Source organism: Lycium barbarum, chromosome 10 (assembly GCF_019175385.1).
Source record: "Lycium barbarum isolate Lr01 chromosome 10, ASM1917538v2, whole genome shotgun sequence".
In the NCBI taxonomy this organism is placed as follows: Eukaryota; Viridiplantae; Streptophyta; class Magnoliopsida; order Solanales; family Solanaceae; genus Lycium; species Lycium barbarum.
The window spans coordinates 3,436,991-3,455,254 of NC_083346.1; the positions used below are offsets into that span (position 1 = coordinate 3,436,991).

The 18,264-nt window shown below is 33.3% G+C and overlaps 1 protein-coding gene across 1 annotated transcript; it reads left to right on the forward strand.

Annotated features, from left to right (window-relative positions):
- Positions 1 to 12,719: 12,719 nt before the first annotated feature.
- Positions 12,720 to 13,308, forward strand: LOC132615059 (uncharacterized). Its single transcript, XM_060329614.1, has one exon. It carries the CDS (start codon positions 12,764 to 12,766, stop codon positions 13,157 to 13,159), a length of 396 nt encoding a protein of 131 aa, XP_060185597.1. The 5' UTR covers positions 12,720 to 12,763; the 3' UTR covers positions 13,160 to 13,308.
- The last annotated feature ends 4,956 nt before the right edge of the window (positions 13,309 to 18,264 follow it).

Below are 18,264 nucleotides of genomic sequence, written 5' to 3' on the forward strand. Positions count from 1 at the left end.
GTCATTTTTTATTATCTGAGCACTAATAATTACATATTTTATATTAAGTAACATTTTAATCCATATTAATTCAGTCCATAATTAAATCCTAAAACTATTTTGGGCTAAAGCCTAATTTGTAAAACCAACCCACTTTTCGGACCAATCCACATTTTTAATACCCAGCCCAACATTTTTTCAACCCACTATTCATTCAAACAGACCAGCCCATACCCGTTTTGATTTGTACCCGACCCGGCCCAAATACCCTTTTAACAAAATATGAAAACCTTAGGGTTTCATATTTTTTCCTCCAGGCCGCCCCCCCCCCCCCCATCGTTTTCTCTCCCTTCCTCTTTCTTTCCTTCCTCTCTCTTCTCCCCTTTTCCCCATCCGCTCCTCTTCTTCATCATCTCCCAACCCCACCACCGCCGTCTACACCCCGCTCCCACTTCCCTCTGTTCCCCACTTTCCTTTGTCCCCGCTCCTCTCAAACTCAAACCCTAAAATTCGCCCTATATATAATCGTTTTCCAAGTCAAGAACAGGGAGGATTTTTGGATGGGTGAAATCCCTCAAAAACAGAGGATCTTTGTTCGATTCATGAAATTCCTCCAAGAACCCGTTTTCTTTTAGCTGTAGAAACCCCCCTAGAAATTGAAGTTGAGAAACCCCAAAGTTTTTTTTCTAAAATGTCAAATCTGCAGTGGTTATGGTGGTTCAAAATATCGAGTCGAAATACTAAAACGAATTTCTTTTTTTTTGTCTGTTCTGTGGTTGTTGTGAATCCGAGTCTCGCAACCTCGATTGAGTAGTGTTCGAGTGTAGATCGAAGATTCGTACCCATTTCGCTGCACCCGAAGAAGGTAATTTCCCCTTCCCCTTTTATTTTCTGTCTTATCTATTTTTAATCGCTATGTAGTTTTAGAACAGGCTGATTAGTTAGTTTAGTTTGGTTCAACTGATAGTTTGTTTGTATGTTGATGTTAATTCAGGCTTAATTAGTTTGTATGATGGTTTAATTATCGAGTTTGGCCCTGTTTATGCAATTACATATGCTATGTGTGATAACTTGGATTTAGTTAATTCAAATGCATGAGTTAATCGCGCTAGTTGGTTTAAGTCGCATATTGTTACATAAATCTGGACAATTAGTTTGCAGGATATTTGAGCTTGTTTAAGTGTTTGTTGTTAGGTTAGGCATGATTAGTGGTTAAATCTGTGATTGATTTCTGTTTGCTTCTGATTATAACACAAGTTTGTTTAATGCAATCCAATAATGACATAGTAATATGGAGGGCTGAAATTGTAACAGAGAGAAAGCATATCCAGTTTGTACTATGATAAGGGCGATGGTTTGTGGATAAGATAAATAAATCTGGTCTAAAATTAGCATAAGGTAAAATTGATGTGTTGTTTGGAGCTATTAACATCATCAGTTTCAGTTCTTGGGCTTAGTATATATTGTCTTAAGGAGGTTAGATGTTGTTTCAGGTTTAAACATCTAAAGATGTCTTTTGAACATACTTGACCACCTGACAGCCTTGATACATAGACATTGATCCCTATTTCTCCCCACCTCAACTCCCTATTCCTGTCGATGTGCAAATTGTTCATTTTTCACACCATCAGTCTAAAAACAGATCTGGCCTATTCCCTTGTTATTTTGGTTTTAGTTCCTATATAATAATAAGTAGTTTGTTCTGTGTTTAGCTATTTAGTTTGTCTTGCTTAGTGTCGTAATTGGTAAGAAACTTGTATTCAGTTATTTAGTTTATTTTTGCTTGGTATGGCAGTTTGGTAAGAAGCTGTATTTAGCCATCTAGTTCGTTTGCTTAGTATCGTAGTTGGTGTGACATCATGTTTAGTCATTAAGTCTATTCTGCTTAGTGTTGTAATTAGTATGAAATTTACACCCAAAGTGTCCTAATTTGTTTGCTCAATTTGAAACTGTAATCATAGTTGAAGTAGAAAGATCCTTCTGTTTGCTTGGTATTTTAATCATCTGGCCAGCTTAAGTTATCTTAATCCAGTGAAGCCTTGTATGATAAGTGATTTTATAATTAAGCATGACTGTATTTTTTGCCTGGTTTAAACCTCCTTAACTGCGTGTTTTAGCTTAAGCCTATATGAACAAATTCTTTATTTATAAAGGGTCTCGTCCTTTCACGGTTTCTTCATCCGAGATGGGTAAAGTATGATTATGAGAGTGAAAATTAATTTTGTATGTTTAAAGGGAATCAGATTTCCAGAGTTGTTTCTGTGCTATCTTTAATGTCTCTATCCTAGTCCATGAGTTGGTTCTGATAAGTTTTGGTGTTACATTGTGCCATCAGCTGCCTCCAACTTCTGAGATTGGTCTTAGTGTGAAGCTTGAACATGCATTTTTATCTATGTTTAGTTCCAGTTTTCTTTCCTTGTGTGTCACAAATTGCAATCTGGTCATCAGTTGATCACACATCATAAGTATTAGAGCTGAGTAAAAGTTTGAATGTGTAAGCTCCAAATGATCCTTCAGGTTTCCCATATACATGTTTCGCTAAGTATATTATGCATGCTAGGTGTCCAGGACTTGTTTGTCTGTAGCTGGGATGTTTTCTGAACTGTAGCTTTTGGCTTTTGAGACTTCTATGTGACTGTCACATTTCGGGATAAACTTGTTGCTTCCCTGTCTGCCATTTTGTTGATGTTGTTTGCAGTCAAGCATGCTGATCACTCTTAAAGTACTCTTAATGGATTAAGTGCTGGAAATGAGTATATATGATATACTCGGCGTAATGGTTGCTATTATAAATTTGCTGCCTTTTTAGAAGAAGCAGATTTCTATACTTTGATGAAATGTCACTAATTCAAATAAATACTCCAGACCCTGCGTTTGCTCCTGCTTTCTAACTTCATTTGTGTGCTTACACTTGCTTTCTTTTATCCCCATGACTACTTTATTGCTTTCTATACGCTGTATGATTCCATGTACGTCTCCAATTAACTCCTAATAATGCATATGTGTGCACCATTGCTGTTTTATTCCTGATTTATGTGTACGTATATACGAAGTATACTTCATGTATATGTACATCACTTATGTAATGTATAGTCTATATTATCATTTGGTGTTGTTCAAATTCTGCGCGTCGCTAAAAGCATATTTCAGTTAGTTATGTATATCTGCGCATACTACTGGTATATCTATATTTAAAACCGCTACAAATGTGTATACACGAAGTATACTTGAATATACATAGTATGTACCCAATCTACCGACTTGTTTGAGTTTATATTTCATATGTTTAACATTATTCACTGATCGTATACTGATCCTTTTCCTTTCGTTTTTTTTTTGCATGATCACCGCATACGAGTCCGAGGGACTCGTTCTTCTTCCATATTCGGGGTTGGGCTAAAAGCCCAACAAAACCATCTCCGCCCAGCCCAATCCGCAGCAAAAACCCAAAAGAAAGAAAAATGGAAATTCTGGGCCAAGGCCCAATAGTGTGGACAGTTCCCAGCAGTCAAAAAAATGGGCTGGCCCATTCGATATTTATTTCCCTATTTTATTTTATTTTGTGCATATTAATTTGTATTATGCAACTAACTCTTTGCTTGTTTTGTTTTCTTAATTTAGATAAATCCTAATGAATTAATAGGTTTAGTTTTAGTAATGGGTAGTTTAGTTTAAGGAAGACTAACAATTAATTCCATAAGTTATTCTCTTCTTTTCATGCTTTTATTTTATTTGAAATAATCGATTTGCAAAATGACATGACTATACATTTTAAGTAAAGGGAATCACATTTTTATCATAAACGTTTCAAAACGTCACTAATACGCAATTATAAGTATATTTTATAGATAACCCTTCAAGTTTGAATCAATCATGCATATTTTTAGCTAAGCATAATTAATAAGAAATGACTCACTTCCTTTTGAATCCTATTTATAAGCCTAGATTTTCTACATTGCTACATTCATATAATATAATTTATCCAAAGTTCAAAATTGCTAAATCTTTTCTCAAAAACTATTATTTATGGGCAAATTATCATATTTTATACAAATCTTATATTAAACAGCATTTTATTTTAAAGTTTAGCCACATTTATAAGTCTTCTTTAAATGACATTTTTTATCTTAACAATGCTTATAAGTTTTATTTCATGCAAATTATCACATTTCCTATAAATCTTATTAAATATTATCTTTTATTTAAGGCTTCATCAATATTTTCAAGTCCCATTTAAATTTTTAGAATCTTCTCTTACACACGTTATTATGTTTTTCTACGAGTATTATTTTAAACAGCACTATTATACTTTCGTCTAAAACCTTAACAACATTCATAAATCGTATTTTCAAAAAATGGCATTCAAAGTCTCTGTTATACAAATTATTATATTTTCTGTAAATCTTATTTTAACTAACATTATTTTCTTTTAAAACTTTAGCAATATCTAAAAATCATTTTCTAAATTTTAAGCATTTTATTTACTCTCAATTAATTAACCTAAGTTTGGTCGGATAACCGTAAGTTAACGGATTCTAAAGGATGTCTAACCCCTTCCCTTTAGGATAATATAGAGCCCTTACCTAGAATCATACTGGTTAAGCATATTATTAATTGAGGTTTAGTTTTAACTTTACCTTAGTTAACATTTAGATGTCCTAATTCATCGTTAAATTAATTAGGTGGCGACTCCTTAAAATAAAGTAAAAAATAGGAATCACCAATACGTCATACTCCTAATTTTGACTCCGGGTTAAAATGGGGTGTGACACCTGGAGGATCTTAACTTGCTTCTACTTTTGCCTCTGTCATTCTGACCTCTGAAGTTACTTCTCCCCCTGCATTCAGTAACCAAAACATCGGAGTGTGAAGTTGAAGAAGACGAAGATAGATTGAGATCTTCTTCTCATCTCTTCATTCAAAACACCACTCTTAACATATTCCATCGTTACACTATCACTGGGAGCAGAGTTAGTCAAAGAAACTCGAAGATTTTTCCAAGAGTATGACAGAGTATTAAGAAGCCAAAGTCCTTGTATTTCTTCATCAAACTTGACACCCATTCCAGACAGCTGATCAAGGACACCCTGAAAATCATTGATATAATCAGAAATAGGGCTGCCCTCTTTGTATCTAATCCAAGCACGGAGCAACAATACATAAAAATAACACCAAAACTAGCGAAGAAAGGAGAGAAATCACCCCAAAAAATGAGCTACTGTTCGTACTCGAAAACTGGAGCTACGGACCACAAAATCCGATCTCCACTGGTGAAATCGAATAACCAGATGTTGAGAACCCCCAGTTCCAATTTCAGCACGATCCAATGGTTAACGAATCGGGAAACATAATTTAAAGTAAAAATAAGACCTAAATTGATCCTATATATAGAGGAAATTTTGGACAAAATTGGCCTGGTTCAAACTGGATTGGGTTTTATTAATCCAATTCCACATAGGAAGAGAAAACCCAAAAACGTAACATTATGAAGATTGAAGTGTGTCGTTATATTTGGATGCACGGCCTTTCCACATACTCAGATACCTTTTTTCCCAATATCCCTTTCTCTTTTGACTGTTTTTATATTAGGAATTGTGAGAGGAGGAGCCGATCCATGAAAGTTAGTATGTAAGTTGTAAGTTGTGAGCTATCTCGTTTTTTATTTATTTAAGGAGGGATGAAACACGAGGGCTTTTAGTGGGTTACCCATCCTAGTAATACTCTCATTCAAGCACAGTTAACTTCGGAGTTCTGATGAATCTGGTGCGTTAGTGCTGATATGCTGTCTCTATTAAGTTAAAAACAAATTCTTGGGAGTTCCTTTTATGGTGCAATTTAAATTGCATCCATAAGAATTGTGATGGAGTGGTAAGTTATACTCCTTTATCCTTAATCTGTGGTCTCGAGACCTTGCTATATACGAAGTTCCCTTTGTTAGGAAACGGTTAAGAGCGGAAGAATCATATTCATCCCTCGGCAATCATTGTTGGTGGTTGTGTGTTGTCTCCATACATGAATTGTATAAGAAAATCAAGCCAAATTTGCACCTCCAATTTAAATTCACATTTTGCTATTTTAGTTATCTATTTAGCTTATTACTTTGTTCATGAATCACATTACTGTTTTATAATAGAGCAAAAGAAGAAGCACTAACCTTGATAAATTTTATTACATTCAAATTTTTAATTACTGTTTATATCAAAATACTAATTAATATATATCAATAAGTTTACCTGTAGTTAAAAATTTAGTTATGTACTTTGTGTAAAAAAAAAAACTTTCAGAAGCATTTATAAACTCTTCCCTTTTAGGGATCTAGTAGCTCAGTTGGTTGACTATCTAAACTTTCACCTTATTGGTGAGGGTTCAAATCCCCACATTGTAATCTCCTCCCCATTTCCCCTTCCCCTACCCCTTACGTAATAAAAACAATTTAAAAAAAAAAAACTCTTGCCTTCGATGCGGGACCATGTATTGATAGCAAACTGGATACTAATGGTAAAATGAATTGGGTCATTCTGAATGACTGGGCCTCCCCATTCCTATTTATCTTTTTCTTCTTTTTTTGGATTTTTTAAATTTTTCTCCTTCAATTTAGTTGACGCAAAATGGAGTACTAAAGAAAGAAAATGTTTCATCCGTTTAATTTGCCTAATAAAGCCCAAGTAGCCAAATAAAGGATGATATCCATTTTCTTAAACAGAGCCCACGTAGTTGTAGCACTTAATACCATCTGCAGTAGGGCTGCTCAAAACCGAACCGCCACCGATAACCCAACCGTAAAATTGATTTATTGGCTTATTGGTAGTGGACTATCGGATTAGCGGTTGGAGAATGGATTAAAATCTTGTAGTTAACGGCTTATCGGTGAGGGGGCGGATTACACAATTTTCTTATCGGGCAAACCGTTAACCCGTTAAGAATTTATCATATTTATATTTTTACCCCTAAACATATAAAATATGTATTGTAAACCTAAAACACTAAAATCTAAAGCTAAAGCACTAAAGTGAAAAGTCTGAAGCATCAGTAATTATCTTCGGTAAACTCTTCCATTAACCATAAATTATTATTATTATTATTATCATTATTATTATTATTATTATTATTATTATTATTATTATTATTATTATTTTGTGTTGGAAATTACTATTGCAATAATTGTGGTTCCAGAGAAAGGTGGTGAAGAGATCACCATCGGAAGGGTTGAGATTAAACTTGTGAATTCTTAACTGTTAAGTCCTGCCCTGTGGCTATGGGGCTTAATTGACTTCCTAGTTGTTAAATTATAAATAAAACCTTCGTCTTTCAAGGCAAAAAAAAAGAATAGTAGTTACGCAATTTAACCGATACATCGCCCGATAAACGTCCGATAATTGCTAACCCGATACCGAACCAACCGATATCTTATCGATTGGCTAGCGGATTAATACTTTTAAAAGCCGATAACCATTAAGCCAAACCGTTAAGTGTAGTTATCCACTCAATCCGCCCGATAAGCAGCCCTAATCTGCAGTTATCTTTTTCTCTTCTTTATTTGTTTTTTTCTTCTTTATTTGCTTTAAATTTTGAACCCAAAAAGCACTACTTAAATTTTCTTAATTGCCACTTTTCTCCTTTATCTTCTTTCTTGGATTTATATTTCACAAATCTATAGTTTCTTTCATCCAAATTCTGCTCCATCCAAAAACGTAACTATTTCTTGCTATTACATAGTGACAGCGTGGTAGAATCTGGAGCATTTACTTTGGTATTTTTCTTCTATATTTTTATGGTTAAATTTGTTAAAATAATGTGTTTGTAGTTTAATTTTCTTCTTAATTTATTCTTTGTATGTTCTCTATAATACCTCTTGAGTTTAATTTGTATATGACTTGTGATTGTGGTTACTAACAAATAACAACGAAATGCATAGGGTGGTTAAGTATATATTCAAGTGAAACTTTCCACCATCCTGGACATTCATAGAATTAAAAAAAACTCATGCGGCGTACTCCTTTGTTGGGCTAAACTTTATCTTAAATTTTCATGTTGGCCATTTTCTTTCAGAATTGAAAGCGTTGAAATACATTTTGCTAGAAGCTTCTCAAATTTTGTGTTACATTTAACCTTTTTTATTGACAGTCTGATAAAAAAAGTTCATTTCATGCATGGAATCTTACTGGTTAGACAAGTACAGGAGCATGCCTCGTGTTGAAGATTGAACTGAATGTATACTCATGAATTTTGACAACAAAAAGAGGGGGAACATGTTGCATTTCATCAAGTTTCCGAAAAAATAAAACTCTTTAAAATGTTGAGAGAGTGAGTGAATGGCTGGTTTTCTCTTTGCAATATGTTGCATTTCAGCAAGTTTCAAAATTTATAATTGATTTTTTAAGAGGAAGAAATTTAAACATTGAAATACATGGTGTTTGTTATTTTTAAGTTTAAGGTAATTTAAATTGTTTGATATGCATGATGAAGAATAATTTATGTTTTATTTAAATATTTATTTATTTCTTCTTTTTTCATTTATTTTAGACATTGAAATTGTGTACCTGTGTGATTTATTTTAAAATCGGTGTAAATTGTAAGAATAAAAAGTGTGTTCTTACAATTTATAAAAGTCGGGTCGTATGTATGCGTTCATAAATAACTTCTAAAATATAATATTGCTCGAAGTATGAAAATTGTCATCATATCATTGAAAGTGCTTTATATTACTGATTTCATCAATTTAAACAAATAATATATATACACACTCACACACACACTTATTATTGTTTTTCATGATTGCGCGAAGCGCAGACAAATTCACTAGTATCTCTATAATGCAGACAAAGAAGAAATTGTACGTTTTGTCCTTCAAATAAATTAGTTGGTCTTCAAGTTTTGCCTTTTAAATGGGTTGGTCTCTGATTTTTGCCATTTACCAATTGAATTTATGCCTAGCTGGTTAGTTAAGGGCGTGTGACATAACTTGGAGGATATTATGGTGCGAAAATTTAAGGAAAAATTAAGTTGGGTGTCCATTGAAGCATTTAGTTTGTCATTTTTAACTCAACTATCCACTTTTTACCTAGATATACCAAAATTTCCAGAATACTTCACGCATCATTGTCTTCTTTTATCAAATATATGAAGGATGATTGAATGAGAGGTCGGGCCATTACAAAGATGAATTGAATACAAAAGGGGCTTTGTTGATTCGACAATTTAGTAGCCGTGTAAACATTTTTATAGAGTTCTGACATAAACATTAAAAGTTGGTTTGTAGCATGTGAGTTTGTTGTTGTGTTAGATCTAACTACATAAGTTACAAAAGAAGTTTAGCAACTTATATATAGCTTCTACAGAACAAATACATTATTTATACACCCATGATACAATGGGCTACATCAGTTGCAAACTAGATGCATAGCTGTATATATGGGCTATTTCCCCAAAATTTAAACTTATGTCAATGAAGAATTTATTTGTTACGAATGACAAAAATTAAAGACCAGACACAAAATACAGGCACAATTGCCAACGACGGGTCATTTGCACTTTTGTCCCTATATTTTGTGCCCATCTTTACTTTTTTCTCCTCAAATAAAATAATTTTTTCACAAAGCATAAATTTATATTTTCGCATCATAATATCTCATAAGTTATTTCCTGCACAAGAACTTACGCCTCACTAGGGATTGCTAAGGGCAAAACTTAAAAGACTAGCCCATTTGAAGCCCAGCCCAATTCACTTAAGTGGCTTTTTCAGACTCATAACATCCTATCTTTTGTTAAACCAAACTTGCGTCCTCCCAATGAGATAGCTCGGTGAAAATGAGGTGAAAAATCATGTTTTATAGCACAAATTTACCACTGAATGTCGATGGGAAAACCCTATTTTTCTACTTGTCTCCCTATGCTTCCACCATTTACAATCAATCAAAAATGTGAATAAGTAATACACACAATGAGTGGAAAATATTAGTGGACGACATGTTAAAAATTGATTCAATAGTCCTTATCGTGTCACGTAAAAGTGAAAGGAATATAATGAATCAATCTTGTATATTCTCCCTTTAATTGCATGTTCATGATCTTTTTTTTTGGCAAAAGTTATAGACCAAAAAAAAAAAAGTGTATAACAGTAGTTGCTAACTGGCTTTTAATTACATGATCAATCATATACAGGTAGCCAAAAGCTATAGTCTCTTTATGCTGAAAACATAAGCAATTATCCAAACATGCATGGGAAATATTCCCTTCACTCATGCTTTAAAGTTAGGAGCGACATATCAAAGATTATCTAATAAAGTTATAAATTCAAAGGGGCAGAATTAGAAATTTCATTGAGAGAATTCAAAATATAATTAAAGCAAATATATAAAAAAAAAGTCAAAGAGATTCACTATTTATTAGACATACATCAAAATAATGTTGATCTTTTATATACAGTGTAATTTTTCGGCGAAGAGGATTGGGATGAACCCCTTGTGCCCCTAGCTCCGCCCATAGATATATAGGTCCATGCAATTTCACTATTATATGAGTGTTTTTGTACCAGTATATAAAGATTTGTGCAATTTTTCTAAATTAGATTGTAGAGATTTTCTAATTCCCGTCATGTGAATAATTTTTTAGGTGAATCGATAGTGTTAAATTTTTTTACATAGTCAATGTATATATACATTTAGAAACATTACAATCGGGAGCAATTGCCCTCTTTAAGCTTAAAATTTAAACCTTTGGCTCCGCCATTGCCTCCTCCACCTCATAAAGAAAGAAAGAGAGAGAAAGAAAGAAAAATCAATTATATGGAACATATTATGTATTATGGTGTGTGTTAAGATCTATTAAACCCTAGTTTTGTTATGCATTCAAACGATGATTAGGTGAAAAGCAAAAGAAACGAGCTGTTTTGAGCAAAGAAATTAAACCTAAACCAATTATGAAGAATGAAGGGTGTCGTTATTTTGGATGCATGGACTTTCCACATACTCAGATACCTTTTTTCCCAATATCCCTTTCTCTTTTGACTGTTTTTATATTAGGAATTGTGAGAAAAGGAGGTGTTTAATTATCCATGGAAGTTAGCATGTAAGTTGTAAGTTGTGAGCTGTCTCCTTCCTTTTATTTTTTTATTTTTTAAATCTAAGGAGGGATGAAACATAAGGCCTTTCGGTGGGTCATTCATCCTAGAACTACTCTCTTTCAAGCAAGGTTAACTATTGGAGTTCTGCTGGATTCGGTGCGTTGGTGCTGATAGGATCGCATCTGTTGTGAGCTGTCTCTATTAAGTTAAAAACAAATTCTTGGGAGTTCCTTTTATGGTGCAATTTAAATTGTATCCTTTGGGATTGTGATGGAGCGGTAAGTTATACTTGTTTATCCTTAATTAATGGTCTCAAGTTTGAACCTTGCTATATACGAAGTTCCCTTTATTAGGAAACGGTTAAGAGCAGAAGAATCATATTCATCTCTCCACAATCCTTGTTGGTGGTTGTGTGTTTTCTCCATACATGAATTGTATAAGAAAATCAAGCTAAATTTGCACCTCCACTTTAAATTCACAATTTGCTATTTTAGTTATCTATTTAACTTATTACTTTGTTCATGAATCACGTTACTGCTTTATAATAGAGCAAAAGAAGAAGCTCTAAGCTTGATAAATTTTATTACATTCAAATTTTTAATTAATGTTTATATCAAAATACTAATTAATATATATCAATAAATTTACCTGTAGTTACAAATTTAGTTATGCACTTTGTGTTAAATAAATAAATAAATAAATTCAGAAGCATTTACAAACTCTTGCCTTCAATGCGGGACCATGTACTCATAGCAAACTGGATACTAACGGTAAAATGTATTGCGCCAATCTGAACGACTGCAGTCCAATATCTCTATAATGCAGATAAAGAAGAAATTGCACGTTTGTCCTTCAAATAAATTAGTTGGTCTTCAAGTTTTGCCTTTCAAATGGGTTGGTCTCTAATTTTGCCATTTACCAATTGAAGTTATGCCTAGCTAGACATAAGTTGTTTAAGGGCGTGCGACATAACTTGGAGAATATTATGATGTGAAAATTTAAGGAAAAATTAAGTTGGGTGTCCATTGAAGTATTTAGTTTGTCATTTTTAACTCAACTATCCACTTTTTACCTAGGTATACCACAATTTCCAGAATACTTCACGCATCATTCTCTTCTTTTATCAAATATATGAAGGATGATTGAATGAGAGGTCGAGCCATTAGAAAGATGAATTGAATACAAAAGGGGCTTTGTTGATTCGACTATTTAGTAGCCGTGTAACCATTTTTATAGAGTTCTGACATAAAGATTAAGAGTTGGTTTGTAGCATGTGAGTTTGTTGTTACAAAAGAGGTTAGCAACTTATATATAGCTTATATAGAAAATACTGATAACATAATGAGCTACATCAGCTGCAAACTCGATGCATAGCTGTATATATATGGGCTATTTCCCTAAAATTTAAACTTATGTCAACGAAGAATTTATTTCTTACGAAGGACAAAAATTAAAGACCAGACACAAAATAGAGGCACACTTTTGTCCCCATATTTTGTGCTCATCTTTACTTTTTTCCCCTCAAGTAAAAATAAATTTTTCATAGAATATATATTTACATTTTCGCATTTTAATATCTCATAAGTTATGTTTTGATCATACCCCTCGCCTAGGCGAAGCCCAACCCAATTCACTTAAGTGGCTTTTAAGGCCCGTAACATTCTATCTTTCTTTAAACGAAACTTGCCACTTTCCAATTGTTCACTTTCCTCTTTTACCTCAATGGCTTTGGAATGGGTTGTTCTTGGCTACGCCGCGGGTGCAGAAGCAATCATGCTCCTTCTCTTAACACTCCCGGGTCTTGACCCGCTTCGTAAAGGTCTAATAACCGTGACCCGAAATCTACTCAAACCATTTCTCTCAATCATACCCTTTTGTCTTTTCCTCTTAATGGATATCTACTGGAAATACGAAACCCGACCCGCATGTGAATTACCCGAATCTTGTTCCCCATCCGAACACTTACGTCATCAGAAATCAATCATGAAGTCTCAACGCAACGCGCTTTTGATCGCGTGTGCGATTGTGTTTTATTGGTTGTTGTATTCTGTTACGGGACTTGTTGTGAAAGTTGAGATGCTTAATAAGCGCGTGGAGAAATTGAAGGCTCAAGATTGATCGTGTCGGTTTTGTTTTTTCGGGTCGGATAAGGTTTAATTTTTTATGGTGTTGTTTAATTTGGATCATTTACTGTTTTATTGTGTTAGTAATTGTATTAGAGATGTTATTATAAGACTTGAAAAAGCTGATAAAGGGTTGTTTTATTAGTTGTCATGTTTTCTTCACTGTCGTATTTCCTTTTTAATAAATACTTTGTTTTTGCTGCATTTGAGCCGAGGGTCCTTCGGAAACAGACTATCTACTTTCACGAGGTAGAGGTAAGATCTGCGTACACACTACTTTCTCGAGAACCCACTTATGGGATTACACTGGGTATGTTATTGTTCTTGGAGCCCGTTTGGATTGGCTTATAAGTTGATCAAACCAGTTTATAAGTTATTTTTTTAAAGTAAAATAGAAAACAACTTAAATTAAATTGAAAAGTGCTTAAAATAAGCCAAAATCAAGAAGAAGTTGTTCAACCCAACTTATTTTTTTTTTGGCTTAAAAGTCATTTTGATTTGACTAACAACTTTACCTTTTTATCGATTATATTTTCTATTAATTTCAATACTACCCTCACTTCTAGAAATCTTTAAGCACTTTTATCCAAACACGTAACTGTTTATTTATAAAATAACTTTCAGCACTTAAAAAGTACTTTAAGCACTTATACTTAAAAACTATTTTTTTTTCCAGCTAATTCAAACGGGCTCTAACTGCTAAATTTATGGGTTTTTCGGCTATGGAATGGGAATCTGATTTATAATTTTTTAGTATCTCGTGCGGATAATTTGGATGCCGATTTTTTTTTGTTGGTTTTTACATGTGTTCATTGCTTAATGTTGTCGCACGTGTGGTGGTTGCATACATTGAATGAACCTTTATATTTCTTTGTACAGTTCCTAATTATTGTTAGCATTGTTGGATTGGTAGCTGCATGTATAGTTCTTAACTAGTGTTTCTTACTCTTTGTGTTTTCTTCTTTAACTGAAAGTTGATTTCTAACTTGTAGTTTAAGGATGAATTTTTTGTACTCGAAGCTAATTGGCCTGACTGAATAAGTATCGGAAGCAATGTAGGGAAGGAAAAAGTAGTGATAGTCGTCTGTCTTACGATTCTTTGATGAGCTATTAGTGTCCTTACAACTTTTACTGTGTGTCTTCTGGAAGGATGAGTTTTCAAAGGTTTTTAGTATGTCTGAATAAGATGCGGATAAAGGAGTGTACAGTAATGAGACATGATGAACTTGCTTTGTTGGTTGATGTGCGTTCCTGTTAGTATATAATGTCATGTGTAATAGCTGCTTGCATGTTGATGTGCGTTCCTGTTAGTATATAATGTCATGTGTAATAGCTGCATACATTTCCGATGTTTATTGATTGTGTATTGTCCATTATCTAGATTAAGAGTCGAAGGTAATCTTGAATTGGCTATGACTGAACCTAGATCCATAAGTAGTAGTTGACAATAAAATCTGCTATTAAATTCAGTAATTGGCCTAGTTGTGAAGTCTGTGAAGAACTGCAGAGAATCTGAAACACAAAGAGGTAATCATTTTATGTTTCTACGGAGAAATATTATAAGCTATAGGTCCTCAAGAGAGGTCTAGGCATCTTTAGCTTTTAAACTGTCTTTTTTGATAGATGAGTTCGGGAGTCGACTTGTGCAAAATGTGTTCTTTTAATTTCTTGGCTGTCACCTATATGTCAAAAGATTATGCCATTTTTCCATTTTACAAGATGTTCTTTTGAAATTTCAAAGATTCATTGCAGACACTTGATTCGGCACTTCGGCTTGCTATTGATTTGATGTGTTAGAGTTCTCTTATGTTAGGAAAAACCTGTTTTGGAAGTGATTAAATTGTAATGTAAATCTAACATCATTCTCTTACCTTGCATTTAACTGCTAATTTCCTTGTTAAAATTTAACAGCCTTCTTTCCTTCTGTTGATCTTTATTCCCTTTTTGGCGAATGCGCTTTCCAAACCCCAGCTAAGGCAAATTCCTTTTATTGCTGTTTACTGAAAAGGCCTATTTGGTAGCCAGTATTTCGATTGTGAATATAAGCCTAGTGTCTATACTTGTAATATTGTGAGTTATTGCTGTTAGTCGATCAGTTCAGTATGCATGTGGAGAAGTTGAAGCTAAGGACTGGTTGATTCATCTGAAATTAGATCCATCTCCTGGGTTTTTAGTTTGCTGAGTACCAGGTTGGGTTTATCTGTAGCAGCTAATTTTATTCTATGGCAGCCGTTTCATTAGTTACAATCAGACCTTGCTACCTCAGTCATCCTCTATAATAACATTAAACTATAATGGCTATATTCTCTTTGGAACCAACTTTTCATATTATGTTATATCGTACGTGTTTTTATAACAGCAGTTTGCTATAACAACTAAAATAAATCTTGACAAACGACGTTGTAATAGATAGGTTTGACTACTAGAGATCAACATGGAAAACTGATTAAGCCTTGTCTTAATCTGCTGATTTTTAGAATTATGCTATTTATTAGTTAGTGTTTGTTTATGGTTATTCTCTTGAGCCGAGGGTATTTCGGAAACAGCCTCCCTACCTCCCAAGGTAGGGTAAGGTTTGCGTACACCCTACGCTCTCCAGACCCCATATTTTTTGTTTGTTTATGGTTGCTTGTTGATTTCTGCTTGGTGCTGCAGCTTGATATGTTTGGATTGGAAGAGTACTGTTAAATTTCTGACTGATCGCCGAGTTGGTGTTGTCTCATTGGTGGTTTGTTTTGCATGTTTAGTTGCTAATTCTAAGCTTCCAACTATTACAGCAAAACATTTTTCTACATCGAGGCTGTTGCGATGAGGATCTGATATATCAGAGGTATATTATCGATATTTTCTAACCTTTGTGTGTTAGTTGCAACGAGTGTCATAAATTGTTGTTATATAGCGTTGTAAGTTGTATATACATTGTATATTGTGCGTATAGTTCATTTATGTTTGGTATTAGAAATACAGTAGGCGTAACTGCTGGAACACTGGTTTTTTCCTAGATTGCTCTTTATTGCTTAATCTTGAATGCTGTAAATGCAATTGAATTGCCAACGTTGTTGTTCAATGCCGAGGTCTATAAATGGTTAATTTGCTTAAGTAATTTACTTTAGCAAAATAAATAGGAATGGTTAAAGAAGTATGTAATTGTCATGTTTTTATAGAAGGTTATTACTAGTAATGGAGGACGGATGTAGAATACTGGTACTATTGGTACCGGAAGCATAGATTTATGTGAAATTTTTTACGAAATAATAAGTAGTAAACATGAATTCATAATTTTAAAAATACAATGATTTAGTCCTATAAACTTTAAAGATTGAATTCATAAAACCTATATCTCTAATCTGCCTCTGCTAGTAATGATTGCATTAGATGTCTCTAACTTTACGTTACTATGCTTCTTATTATTTGTGGAAGACTGGCATGATTCTAGTTCTAGACTGGCATGATTCTAGTTCTAACTTCTCCTCGTTTGGCATAAAGCTTTTGATTCGTAGGGTGTAATCAATCAGAGAAAATCCGGTTTGTTGCCTTGGTAGGGAACAAAGGAACATATTGGGATATCATCTTTTCTTCCATTAGTAGGTCTTTTTGGCTAGTTTTTCTCTAATTATAGTCTAGCTGCAGTTTAAAAGAAATGGGACCTCATTTAGCCAACAAACAAGATTGGTTAGCTTACATGTCCTTTAACTACTTCATCATGTGCCTTCTATCTTCCCAATCAATCGGTACTGAATAATTCTTGTTGGGCCTTAAAAGTCTTTGAAGTGTTGTAAAGGTTAGTTTACCTCATGTTCAAAATATTATTCGTCCTCAATCCGATTATATATTGTAAAATATGTTATTATATTGAAGATAGAATACTATGACCCCATTTGGATGTGGTTTGAAAATATGGTTTCAAACCATGATTTCAAATCATGTTTGGACATGCAATTTGGATGTTTTAAGTTATATTTTCTCTTATAGACATAAAAACCCAATAAATCGTGAAAACTATCAAAAGATTCTCATTTCTTATACAATCTTACCAAATGAGCAAGTCATATTTCATAACAAAATTAATACACTATTAGAAGGTCTTTCTAAAAAATACAACATCAATTAATCAAATTGTAGTTCAATAAAAATGAAAATTTAACATGAAGAGTAATGTAACTACTCTTTAATATAATCCTCCCACATAAATTAAAGGTTGGTAGACATAAATAAAGGTCGGTGGAGGTTAATGAGATTGGTAAATGATTGATGAGAGTAATTGTTAAAAATATCTACCAATTTATGAATCTTTTTTTACAAAATATAAACTTATAGGTTAAATTTTATATTTAAAAATGTTGAAACCATGGTTTCAAACCTCAAACCATGCCTTTTTGGATGATTTGGGGTTTGAAACCATGGTTTGAAATCATGAGTGAAAACGCATGTCCAAACGCTGGTTTGGGGTCACGGTTTCAAACTACGGTAAACGCATGGCCAAACGCCTACTGTAAGTTAGATTGTGTTTGATAAATACACTTAAAAACGAGTTGATTGTGTTTGATAGATACACTTAAAAACGAGTTGAGTGATTCAATATTTAGTTGACATGTCAAAATAAAAAAATAAAAAGGGATAAATTTAGGGAGTCATATATGCATTAAGCGTTTTGTAATTGAAATGTGGTTTGATTGATTTAACATTTAACAAAATATACTAACATTCGTTTCAACAAATATAGGGGGAAAAGAAAATCAAAGTGTGGGACCTACAAGGAATAAAAACCATAGGACTGATGTCTGCCCGAACCAATGAAATAAAATCAAAGAAAACTAAAGAATTTGGACTTACAGACAAAAAAAATCAATAAATCAATTCCGATCAATGTGGCAAGAAGAATAGAAAATGCAACTAACATGCGGTTGGTACGTTATGTCGTTCCTAATAAGTATTATATTATCGTTTTTCCTGCTTGATATGTTGTACCTGTTGTAGACCTCAATTAATTCAAATTCATATCGTAAAATTACATTTTAGGAATAAAATGCCTCCTACAAAAAAAACTTATTTTTAAAACTCGAACTCAAAATCTTTAATTAAGAATAACGAAGTATTTAT

Bases quoted from the DNA above. Each gene is read 5' to 3' on its own strand.
- LOC132615059 (XM_060329614.1), top strand. From the start codon at position 12,764: ATGGCTTTGGAATGGGTTGTTCTTGGCTACGCCGCGGGTGCAGAAGCA.